At 42.9% G+C, this 12,721-nt stretch overlaps 2 protein-coding genes across 7 annotated transcripts in view; one reads left to right on the top strand and one right to left on the bottom strand.

Annotated features, from left to right (window-relative positions):
* ANKRD40 (ankyrin repeat domain 40) overlaps window positions 1–3,094 on the bottom strand; it is a 10,907-nt gene extending 7,813 nt beyond the window's left edge. Inside the window, exon 1 of one of the 2 annotated variants that reach the window (XM_019638566.1) lies at window positions 2,736–3,094. In XM_019638566.1, the coding sequence (XP_019494111.1) occupies window positions 2,736–2,869 (134 nt within the window). In that variant the 5' untranslated portion in view covers window positions 2,870–3,094. The remainder of the gene's footprint in view (window positions 1–2,735) is intronic. The other variant, XM_019638564.1, reaches the window with a different exon arrangement.
* Window positions 3,095–3,250: 156 nt separating this feature from the next.
* LUC7L3 (LUC7 like 3 pre-mRNA splicing factor) overlaps window positions 3,251–12,721 on the top strand; it is a 28,521-nt gene continuing 19,050 nt past the window's right edge. For 2 of the 5 annotated variants that reach the window (XR_002123548.1, XM_019638520.1), the window contains exons 1-3: window positions 3,251–3,355; window positions 5,060–5,265; window positions 6,980–7,644. Coding sequence is in view for 3 of the 5 variants with exons in the window: in XM_019638520.1 (XP_019494065.1) it covers window positions 7,546–7,644 (99 nt within the window). In the remaining 2 variants the exon portion in view is untranslated. Of the gene's footprint in view, window positions 3,356–5,059; window positions 5,266–6,979; window positions 7,645–12,721 lie in introns of those variants that run through there. The other 3 variants (XM_019638519.1, XM_019638521.1, XM_019638522.1) reach the window with 3 other exon arrangements.

Raw genomic sequence — 12,721 nt, 5'->3', positions numbered from 1 at the left:
TTTCACAGATGAGGAAACTGAGATGGTCAGCAAATAAATAAGCAAAACAAGCAGTGCTTTATGGTTATTAAGTATTATAGGGAAAATAAAGCAAGGAAAGGGATTAGGGGATGCCAGAGGCAGGGGCAGGTCAAGGAAAGGCTCACCAAGGTTACATCTAAGCTAAGACCTAAAGGAGGTGAGGGAGCAATGCATTTTAGATGGAGAGAAAACGCAAAGGCCTTGAATCATGGCTGTGCCCTGGTGTTTCAGGAAAAGCAAAGAGACTAGGGGAGCAGAATGAAGAAAACAAGAGGGTAAATCTGGAGAGATGAGGCACAGCGATAAGGAGGGAGGACGGGGGACAGGGAGTAGAAACTAGAGGGCTCTTACGGTGGGCTCTTATTCAAAGTGAGATGGGACCCATGAGAGGGTTTTGAGCAGAGTGAAATGATCCCTCTGGCTGCTGTGTTGAAAAAAACCAAAACTATAGCGTATAAGGGCAGAAGCAATGATCCAGGTGACAGAATGATGGCAGCTCTGTACCAGAGGTGTAGTGGTAGAGCCAGTGAGAAGGGGTCAGAGCTGAAGGTGGAGCTGGCAGAATTAGCCAAGGACTGGATGTGGGGTGTGAGGAAAAGACAGGAGGCAAGGCGGGCACGTTGGGTTCTGGCCTGGGCACCTCAATACTGAGACGAGGAGGATGCGGAGAAGCAGGCTTGGGGCAGTCAAGTGGATGAGAGGAGGCCAGGAATTCAACCTTTGACATGTTGAATGTGAAATGCCTATTTAGACATCAGCCCCAATTAAATCTATGAGAAGCCTCTTCAGGTTACTTCAGATTCAACTTACATTAACGGAGCACTGTTAAAAAACAAAATTCAACCGAGTAACTTTGAAGATCTAAGTGGCTTTATTAAACGACTCATGAATTGGGCAGTATCCCATCTAGCACACAGAAGGGAGCTCGGAGAAGTTGCACAAAAAGAAAGGTTTTTATAGGCAGAAACTGGGCGGGACAAGAAAGTTATTAACATAAGACAAGAAAGGATCATTTTTTTCCAGGCAAGTGTACTTTTCCTGGGGGAAGGGCAACATGGTTCTTATCAGGCAGATTACCTCACTAGTGTTGATCAGGAAATCCCAGATTGATTGGTTTAAGGTCGCATTTCTGGGATGGGCTGAAACGGCAATTAAGTCTGGTTTGCTCTCCTTGGGGCCTTGGGCCTGTTCCTTTTTTTTCAACAGTGCCTACTATGGAGGCAGGTATTATGGTTAGGAAAGTGGGGTCTGGAAGTCAGATGCTCGGTTTCTTTCCCAGCTCTACTAGGTACTGTAAATTCTGTGACCTTGGGGAAATTATTTAATCTTTCTGGGCCTCAGTTTCCTCATCTGTAAAATGAAGAGAGTAACTAACAATAGCTATGTCCCTGAGTAGTTGTGAATCATACATGTAAAGCACTTAGAACCTCATTTGTGCTACTGAGCAAGTGCAATAAATGTTATCTATTTATGTTATGTTTCATCTTGTTAAATGCTCACAACAGTCTTCTGAAATAATATGAAAATGAAGGGACTCCAGCAAGTTGGAATAGCTAGGTGGAAATGGGCAGGAAAGACCTGGCTCATTCTTCTACACAACACTGCCTCCCAATGCCAGAACAGCGAGTCACAGCTTGTGAAACACCCAGAAGTGTCAGAAAAGGTACACACAGAACAGCAAGCTTGTTGGCAAACACTTTTAAACAAAACAAAACAGCAGTTATCTGTTTCCTGGCTTTCTCAAAAGTTACCCAGGCTGTTTTCTTTAGGGTAAGGCGGTAGACAGATTTGTGAAGAATCAGGAAATCGTGGTTCTGGTACTGGCTATTATATTAATAGTTGTGTGACCTAGGGCAAGTTATTTTCTGGGGTTAAACTCGTCTCCATTGTCCCATTCAGTTGTAAATGATTCCACTTAAAAACTAAAACATTTGCAAACTCCCTTTTACTTTAAGCCTGCAAAGTCGACTGGATCAAATAAAAATTTTAAATGTGAAGAGGGCAGAATAATACCACACTCAGTAACTTAACACTAAAAATTTGACCACCAACACATCTTTAAATGAGACTCCTCAGTTAACTGGGAAGGACTCAATTGCAGGCAGGCATCTAAAGCCTTGGATCAATTTCTCTAGCTGGAATTGTAAAGGGAAAACAAAGCAAAACACTCTATATGAATGAGCCTTCCCTCAACAGGCAGCTGTAGTCAGCAGCAATCACTGCTGCAGTGAGACACAGAGAAGCAGGATAGTGATGCAAGTGACTTTTTTTTTTTCTGGTCTTGGTAAAAGAAATCGTGCTAATTTACAAGATTCATATTTGCTCAGTTGCATATGCTTTTTGCTCTGCACAGATGTGTTCTTCAGAAGCACCTATGGCAAAATAATTCAACGTTCAAACTGGGGTGAGCTCCATATTAGCGTGAGAATCGTAGCCAGCGCCGTTCAGGCCAATTTAGCGAGGGGATGCGGGGATCGCGGGGGCGCCAGGGGTCGGGTGGGCGCTGCCTCGGGAGGACCACGTGGGTCAGGATTTAGGCAGGCCGCTCTCCTGACTGCACCAGGCAGGGCGGCCAGGGCTGGCCTCAAGAGCGCACAACCTCCGAGGCCCCAGGCGCCAGGCCACGCCTTTGCTGCTGTCGCCCAGGTTACCGGCGACCGTCCGGCGCCCGAGCCCGCAGCTCTGACCCTGGGCCTCCCCAGCTCCCCACTTACCAGCCGTTGACCTCATTTTGGGAGTTCACATCCACCCCGCTCTCCACCAGTTTCTGCACCTCCCGAATGTCCCCCAAGGCCGCGGCCTCCCGCAGCCTCTCCTGCTGCTCCTTCTGCTCTAGGAGAGCGCTCATCTTCCCCTCGGACCCAGGTCAGACCTGGGCCCGCCCGCCCCGCCCCGCTCGGGGCCTGTCAGCGCCGCCGCCGCGGCGGCCCACTCATGATCATGGGGAGAGAGAATGGGGATCGCCCGCCCTGCTTGCGCCGCCGCCCGCGTCCGGCCCGGGGCTTCAGCTCCCTCCCGCCGGCCGCCTGCCGCTGGCCCAAGCCTCCTCTCCGGCTGCGCCTCTCGCAGGCCGGCTCCGGGGGACCCTATTCAGAGTGACAACCCTGACCCAGATATTTTCCGTTCCTACCCTAGGTCCTGGCGCCGGGGCAGGCTGTTTATGTAACTGCTGCACAATATTATCTGCTGTGATTCATGGACTATTTTTAGACCTCCCTACCCCACAGCTTCAAGGCAGGAGGACAGACACATGGGAAGAAAAAAAAGCATACTTGAGAGCCAGAAAAGCCTTATCCTCTGGCGCAGGCTGTTTACCAGGCATCAAAAATAATTGGTAGGTTCCCCCCCTACCCCCACCCGTTTGGCTCTTTTTTGTTATATGAGCCAACTCTTACCCAGCAGGATGGGGAAATGGGCTGAAAATGATCCTACTATTATATGCCCATTATTGCAGAGATAGGTTACACTGTTCTTTATTCTTTTGACAGTGCTTGGGACCATTCAGTTCTAATGTTTGTTTCAATTGCTGTTGTTTTACATCTCATTTCTTCTAACGGGGATTTCTTTTAAGTTGGCTTTCAGGCAAAATATTTATATTCTGCCTAGAGTCTATAAACTGTAATTCATTACTGCTTATAAATCACAATTAATTACTATTCATGAAGGTCATGTAAGGAAAAAAAAAGAAAGGAAAGAAAACCAAAGAAACCATAGTGCTATCTTGGTCCTGATGCCAGGAGCTCCAGGGAGAGCTATGGCGTGGATATAAACAGTGTTTTGCCTGACTCCTTGCCTAGTCAACCTAATGAGGCTCAAGAGCCTGGGTTGGCACTGTTTTACTACCCAGTGGGAGAAAAAGGAAATAGCGTTTGGCTGAGCTCAGGTGCTCTGAGAGATTTTCCAATGTGGCACAGGATGAAACCTTGCAGGTGGGGTCAGGAGGATTAAGGCAATAACCCTGTGGAGAAAAGGAGGAAGGCCTGAACAACCAGAAGAGATGAAATAGGAAGGGACAAATTTAGGTATGGAGTTTTTATTTCTCTCTTTTGGGGGCTGCCCAGGGCCTGTACAGCAAGCATTTTTCTTGTTACTGTTTAAGAAAACCAACAATGTCTGTTTATTACAATACAATAATTTACATAATACACAGTGCACACCAGGTGGTGCTGAGTATAAATTAACTGCACACTTAAATTGACCCCCATCGCAGACTGGAACTCTGATTGAGCTTACATTTTTATTTGTCTCCCAATTTAAATTTTAATTCTCAGATATAGCATGATATTTCATCTGAACTGCCTTGCATGGCACTGAAATTGGGCCCTTTAATACAATTTGAGTGACATGGGAGTAGGTAGTAACCTCTTTTTTTAAAAGGCAGTTTAAACAAATCGATAGTGACTGCACTCGAAAGACTGAGTTCTTGTTATGAGTTTCTTTGTCAAATTTCCCTTCCTTAAAAGGATTATAGCACGTGCTCTATAATAACTGTTGAATTGGTGAATATTAATTTCTTAATCTCATACTCTGGTTATCTCTTAACTCCAGGCTCCTGCTTGTTACCCTCACATAAAAAAAAACAAAAACAAACGAACAAAACCACCTTTCTCCACAAACAAAATCTCTAATCCTGGCTATAGCTGAATGCAAGCTGATGGCTATTCTATTGCTTCCATTTATTTACACTTTGTCTTATTTATAGGGAATTATTGAACTCACTGGGTGTATTAAGCTGGCACTGTTTGCCAGGCACTGTTCTAGTCACTGAAGATGCTGCTGCAAACTAAATCAGAGTCTCTGACTTCAAAAAACACACAGTCTGGCAGGGGAAAGGAGGCAAACAACAGAATAAGTATTACAGTAGAAACAGTATGGTACATGGCATAGTGGTTGTGAGCATGAAGACTGAAACTGGGTTGCCTCAGTTTGTATCCCAGATTTGCCTCTCATATAATCTTGGATGAGTTACTTGACCTTTCTGTGCCTCAAATTCGGCATCTGCAAAATAGGGATGATAATAATAGTCCCTATTTTGCAGGATTGTTCTATGGATTGAATGAGTATGTGTGAAGCCTGGACACTGGAAACACTCAATGGATTGAAGATATGTTACAACAAGGTTAAGTCAAGGAAGAAGAACCCAATAAGATGGGAGGTCAGGAAACAAGGATAATACCCAGGTTTCTGGCTGGATAGATACTGGTGCCATTTACTGGGATTTGGGACAAAGAACGAAGATCTCAGGTATGGTGATCAATTCACTTTTGAATCTGTTGAATTGAGTTTTCTGAAGACCTTTAATTACTACTACTACCAACACTTATTGCTAGGCACTACGTTAAGCGTGGTACATGAATTATCTATGAATGATTTCATTTAGTATTCAAAACATTATTATTATTATTATTATTATTATTATTATTATTATTATTATCTGAGGCTCAATGCCATGCAGCTTAGCGAGGGAGCAAGGCTTTGAACTCAAGCAGTTAGACTCCAGAGCCTGTGCTTTCTTTTCTGATTTTCACTTAAGTGGAGATGCCCAGTAAACAGTTGTGTATATGGATGTGGCATTTAGGAAGGAGTTCTGGGCTAGTGATTTGGATTTGGCAGTCAACAGCAAAAGGTGCTAGCTGAAGACATGGGAATGGAAGAGATTACCCCCAAGAGAGTATATTGAGTTATGAAAGAAGACAGCCAAAGATGGAACCCCAAAGAATACCCAACATTTTAATGATGGACAGAAAAGGAGAAATCCTTAAATGAGACTGAAGAGGAGCAGCTGGAATAGGAGGAAAAGCAAAGGAGTGGGAGGATTTGGAGAAAAGAGTGATTCACAGGGTCAAATGCTGCAGAAAAGGCAAGAAAGAAAGGACTAAAAAGTATATAATAAATTTATCCACAAGATTAGTGGTGACCTTGGAGAGGGAGGTTGCAATGGAGTGGCAGAGATGGCAGCCAGACTATAATGGAGTTAGGAGTGAACCGTAGCTACCACCTAACATGTTATATACTGTGGGAGAATGTGGGACTATAAGGAGGAATAAGAAATGGCATCTGACCTAAAGAACTTTCTCATAGTTCTGTTCATCAAAAGTCCAAGAGCAAGGTGTCAGCAGGTTTGGTCTCTCCTGAGGCCTCTCTCCTTGGCCACCTTCTGGCTGCATCCTCACATGATCTTAACTCTGTTGCTCATCCCTGGTGTCTCTGTGTGTCCAAATTTCCTCTAAGGACACCAGTTAGATTGGCTTGGGGCCCACCCTAAAGGCCTCATTTTAACTTAATCACCTCCTAACGGCCTTATCTCCAAATACAGTCACATTTTCACATACTGGGGATGAGGCCTTGCATTCTTTGCTTGGCTGAAGATTTACCATCTTTTAGGTCTTAAGTCATTTCCAACAGAGAGGCCTCTCACTCTTTGACACAACCCTGCATTTCCCCCTCATCATAATAGCTGATGACTAAATGAACTCAAAATGTGTTGGGCCTGTTCTACATGCCTTACATTGCATCAATTCATTTAATATTCACAATAACTTAATGTGTGCATTTGACTATTATTATCATAAGACCCATTTTGCAGATGGGGAAAGTAAGACAGAGTGGCTTAGCTGGAATTACCAACGCAGGAGATTGGCTTTAGCGTCCATACCTTTAACTAGAGTACTTATCACAATTTATATTGACATATTTGGTATTATTCCTTTAGTGACTGTATCCCTCACTAAACCTCAAGGTGTGTGGGAGCAAGGACTATGTCTGAAATGTTCAGAGCTTAGCTTCAAGCTTCAAGAGCTTACCTGGCACATGGTAAGTACTCAGGTATTTGTTGAATAAATGAATCAGTAATTTTTTAAAAATTCCATACTGGGAAGCATCAGGTGCAGGGCTGAATCCATACTCTGCGTGACCTCATAGAAACCGCCTTCTCTTTCTGCTTTGACTTCCCACCCAGTGAATCCGGGGAATCCGGGTGGGAGGACCAAGCCAGGTACAAGAGGCGGCTAAGGCAAGTGACCAGGAAAACGGAGTTCGAACATGGAATGAGTCCTGATCTTCAGTTTTCTCCACTGGAAGATAGCACCAAGTGCGCTGCGGGGGACAAAGGGATACACTGGAGTTTTCTCCATTTCGGAGCGGCATCAAAGCTTCAAGACGTATGCTCCTATAGCTCACTGAAAGACCTCGGGAAGACCGGCGCTTGTGGAAACGGGCGGGTTGAGTTACCCGGCAGAATAAGCAAAAAGGGTAGTCCAGGCCCGCCCTCGGCAGGCCCCGCCCCTAGGCCAGCGGAAGCGAGCCCGACCTCACCTCCCTGGCCTGGGCGTGTCCCCAAGGGCGCACGCGCGCGCACGGCATGCTGGGAGAGCGCCCGCGCGGCGGCCATTTTGTCTTATCGGCTCCTTTTTAGAAGAGGCTTTTTCGGCCTGCGAGCGGGCAGAAGAGGTTAGCGACGGTGTCGCTGGCGTTGTCTTCGGTCGGTGCCAGGGCTGGTGGGAGCAGCCGCCCGAGGGAAGCACCATGATTTCGGCCGCGCAATTGTTGGATGAGTTAATGGGCCGGGACCGAAACCTCGCCCCGGATGAGAAGCGCAGCAACGTGCGGTGGGACCACGAGAGTGTAAGTCCCGCGGGCTTTGGGCCTGTGCCGGGGCGCCGTGGGGGAGGGGAGCGGAGCGGACTTGGGCCCGCCGGGCCCGCGACGCGATTTGGGGCCAGGGGCACGCCGGGGTCGAGTGTGTCTGACCCCGTGGCGGGAGGGAGCTGAGAGCATGGCCTGGGAGGGAGGAGACCGCGCGGATCCAGGGATAAGAGGTGATTTGTTTTTGTTGTTGTTTTAGTATCGAGGAAGTCAAGAGGGCTCTTCTTGGCAGAATTGAAAAGCACCTTAATAAGGCAAGGAAACGCGGGAAAGGAGTATTACATCTAGAGTTTCCTGAATTTTCTCCTCATGAAATAAAAGAAAAGGACAAATTCTTCCCGTTATTTGGATTGAGCGTCGTATTTAGACCGAAATTTCTGGCCCAGATTAGTGGTAAAAATCTTGGCAGTATATTATTTCAGTAGTGGTTTAATTTCTGAATGGACGCTTATATAGGGAAATAAGTTTTTGAAAGAGGTCATAACTTGGTAGGATTTACCGTTATGATTTACAAATAATGTTTGATAGCAGTACGTTGTAGTAAGCTATTCATGTAGACAGATGGTTGTCAAGGCCTTTTCTTTCACATAAAACTCATTTTGTCCTCTTAACTCTGTGAGTAAGGGTAAATATTATAACCCCAGTGTCACAGATGAGACTTGAGAGGCTCACCCAAGGTCTGTTGGCAAGTTAAGTGGCGAAACTAAATCTTTGTGATCCTATTAATTTCCCACAATTTTATGCAATTGGTTCTCTGAAAATACCATAATCTATTTCAGGTGTTTTGAACATGCACTATACGTTTATTTTAGGTTTTACCTGAAGAACAGGTGTAGAATTTTAATTTTACTTGACTTGCGGTTATAACCAAACAACGTGGTAATTTAAAGGCAGTTGCTAATCAAAATATGAAGGAATAGTTAAATAATGCTTTTTTTAAAAAAGTTGCTTATTCTTTTTAAACATAGGCTTTGGTGTAGAATCTGTTTTGCAGTGTGTGAAAACAAGTTAGTGCTAGGTGAGTCCTTTCAGTACTTTAAAATATGTTTGGCTAAAGTATTGGGATGCTACCTGATTTCAAAGTGAAGTGTTACGGTCGAACCATGGAATTCACTGGGGGTCAGATTCACTTGTTTGTAGTTGACCTCAAAGAGAGGTGAAACTTTTTAAAAATTGTTTTGTTGTTTATTTAATATCCCCGCCCTTGTCAAAATAGGAGACCGAGTAACTTCGTTGCTTGTCTTGATACTTTTTTTTTCTAGGCATCTCTTTGTCACTATAAAGTAACTTTTTCTTTAACTACTTAACTGAGTAATCTTCCCATCTAAAGTTTTGCCAAAAAACAAAACAAAACATGATTTAGTTGATGTGCAGAGAGGAGGACATTTATCTATTTTGAATGAGAGAATTGCTTTTGATTGCCTGCTCATCAACTGGAGCAGCCTATGTCTGTGCTTCCTTGGTTTTGAACACGTGTTGTGGAGAAACTTTGTTTTCTTGGTGGTGGTTATTGCCACATTGCATTATGTATTATGGGTTTATAACATTAACAGTGAGGCTCTCAGAATAGCAATTTAGGTTTTATGTCATTTCAGCTGTAATAAATCTGCTTTTCTTTTTAGTGCTGCTCACTTTTGGTGCTTGTCACCGAAATATTTTATGCCTTTAATAACATTGCACTGACAGATTGCACTTCATTCTAAATTCTGGAATTGGAAAAAGCCAATTACTGGTTTTTCAGATTCAGGTCTGTGGGGGGAAAGGTTGGCATTAACCAGGAACAAAGCACATGGTCTCTTCTAAATAAGTCGGAATTACTGTAGGGTATAATAAACCTGGGGAAGTTTCTGGCATCACTTCCGGGCCATTTGCATATCATGCTGTTGGCTGTTAGTGTTAAAATCTTGGAATAATGGACAATCCCTGCATATACTGTAAGGGTTTCACCATCACTGTAACCTGATATTTCAAAATATTTTTGCATTGCTATTATATCTGAAAATGTTTTTTGCAAGACTTGTATTAGATGGGAAAAGCGATTTCTGCTGGGTGGAGTTCTTTTGTTTAACAATTTAAATGGAAACTTTACCTTAGTGTTAAAAGTAGTTCCTAAACATCTGTATCTGACCAGTAGGATTTATTTATTTTTTTTAATTTTTGTTGGAGAATTGGGGAAGGGGAACAGCCACATTGTTCTTCAATCTTAGTTGGAGGGCACAGCTAGCTCAGCTCCAAGTCCAGTTGCGCCCCTCAGCTCAAGGTGCTGTGTTCAGTTAGTTGGGGGTGGGCGTAGCCACCATCCCATGCGGGAGTCGAACCAGCAGCCTTGTTAAGAGCACGCGCTCTATCCCCTGAGCCACCTGGGCTGCAGCTCAGCTCAAGTCTTTAGTTGTGGGTGGGCATAGCCCACTATTCAAACCAGCAGTCTTGTTAGCAGCACTAGCTCTCACCAGCTGAGCCATCCTGCCACCTGTTGGCAGCTCAGCATCACTGGCCCATGTTGGAATTGAACCCGCAACCCTGTTGCTCAGTTGCTCTTGGACAAGCTGTTAGCTAACTGAGCCACTCAGCCGGCCCTGACCTGTAGGATTTTAACTGCAGATATCTGTATGTATCTCACCCCTGCTCCTGATTCTAATTCTGTAGGTCTGGGGGAAGGCCCCGGAAATCTGCATTTTAGAAAATGGCCTCATACATCCTACTGCTTCCTAGTCCTACTGCTTCCTAACCTGTACTAGTCCTGGGTTTTTAACTGAGTAGCACTTGGGAAAGCTTGTTTTTAAGTGAAGGATGCATCTGTAATGCAAATTATTGACCTTTCATTTATTTTGTAATGATGTGTGTATAATAACCACAATCAAAGTTGGATCTTGGAAAGTGCTTTACTGGGATTGGGATTATTATTTAACAGGCATTTCCAACTTCTTTGCAGATTGCTCTGGATCTGAGCTAAAGTCAAATCAGCTTTAATACTGTCCCAAGGATTCCTTGGCTTCCCTTCTTACCTTGTTTGTTGATATTTTACATTTTCTTGAGATTATTAGTATTTTGCATTAAGCAGTTCTGCTTTATTAATCCTCACCAACAACAGTGATGACAGAAGCATATGATTTTAACTGACTAGTGTGAGCATCTTTCAGTTAGTGTGTTTACATGGGAAGATTTTAGTGTTTGCCAGAGAAGGCATTAGTAGCCTTGTAATTATCTGAGTAGATAACAGAAATTTTGTAGTTTAAATTGAGGTTTTTACATTGTAGATCTCAACAACCCAAATGTGAAGTTATGTAACTGTTGGCTTAACTCTGATTCTAATAATATCAAAAATGAGATTTCTTTCTTCATTTATCAAATTCAAGTATGCCTTCTACTCATTGAAGGTTTAATGATTTATGAAGGGAATTGAACTAAATGTTCTTTTGTAAAATCTTCAGAATGTTAGCAAATGTCATTGACACTGAAAGTTATTTAGAAAAGAAAAAAGCAGCTAAGGCTCTGTCCACATTTTTACTTGTGAACTTTTTTTTTTAACATCTAAAAATGGGATTCAGAATTTGGGAAGGAAGATTGGAAGGAAAATTTAGTAATTATAGTGCCTGACATCTAAGTATTTTAATAGTTTTAATTCAAAGTCACTGAAATATTCTTTCTGTCAGAAATGTAGGCATTTCCTGCCTTATTTTATCTGTAGTACCTGGCAAGTCTTGGGCTTCTTGAATTGCCAGTAGTCTGTGTCATATGTGTATTTAACTGCTGTTTGCTTTTTCTCCCCAAAACATAAACAAGAAGTAGGGTGAACAGTATAATGAACTCTCCATGTACCCATACCCAATATGATGTTACAATTGTCAACACATGGCCAATATTATTTCCTCCCCCTTCCATTATTTTGAAGCATTTCTATCATTTCAAACATAAAGACATCATTATATATTTCTAAAGTGTAAAGACTTAAAAAAAACCACAGTACTATTATCACACTGAAAATATTAAGGTAACCCCTTAATATTTTATTGCTTTACGGAGAGAGAGAGAGAATCCGTGTGTCCATCCGTCCATGTCCATCCATGTCCCCATCTGTCCATGCATGCTATATCATTAGACTTGATTTCTTCACAAGGGGGAAAAGTAGCTTAAATTAGTAATACAGTACAATGCTTCGTTATTTTATGAAATGTTTAGCTTTCTCATCATTTCTTGTAAGTTGGGGGAATTCGTTTATTCAACAAAAATGTATCACTTAAGCTATCGTACAGTATAGTATAGATACAGTACTTGGCCTGAGAGAACCACCAGTCTGGTGGCAGATATGAAGGAGTAAATGCGCTTTTATAATACAGTGTGATAAGTGTCACAGTGGGGAAGGGTATAGGGTCTAGAAAAGCACACAGGTGAGGGGCACCTAACCCAGACTGGTGTACTCTGGAAAGGCATCTTAAAGTGACCCTTAAATACTGGGGCCTAAAGGATTAGTAGGAATTAGCCTGAGGGAATGGGAGGGAAGGCAAACAAATGTTCCTAGGGGCTGGAGAAAATTCTAGACCTGAGAAATTGTACATTAGTATTATAGCTGGGACCCTTGTTTTTGTTGAGAGAAGGGGCATGTGGATAGATGGGCAAAAACATGGGTTTGAATGGTTTTTTAAGCCTTATTAAAAGTTGGGACTAAATTACATTGGGAAACAATTGAGGGCTTCTGAGCAGGAGAGATGTTTACTATCTGGCTGCTGTGGAAAATTGATTACATTTTTACCAAAAGTTTGTGTAGTCAATAAAAACAGTGACCCACGACTGCAAAGGTATATGTAGTAAAAGTTATGAAAATGAATGACAGTAGAGAAAGTGTGATCATGATATAGCTGAAACATGAAACTATGTTATCAGGGACTGATTTTTTTGTTACAAATTCATAAATTATTTTCTTTTGTGGTTTTATCTTTTAAAAAACCCAGTGACTTCCACTTAGCTAAAAAGAAACATTTACTTCTAGCCTGTTGTAGTCAGTTAAAATAAAAGGTGTAAGTGACAAAGACTCCAGAGTGAAAGGTGTAAAATAAGA

Source organism: Hipposideros armiger, unplaced genomic scaffold (genome assembly GCF_001890085.2).
Source record: "Hipposideros armiger isolate ML-2016 unplaced genomic scaffold, ASM189008v1 scaffold_40, whole genome shotgun sequence".
NCBI classification, from domain to species: Eukaryota; Metazoa; Chordata; class Mammalia; order Chiroptera; family Hipposideridae; genus Hipposideros; species Hipposideros armiger.
Note: the sequence above shows the minus strand (reverse complement) of the source record. Positions and strands in the feature narration are given on the sequence as shown.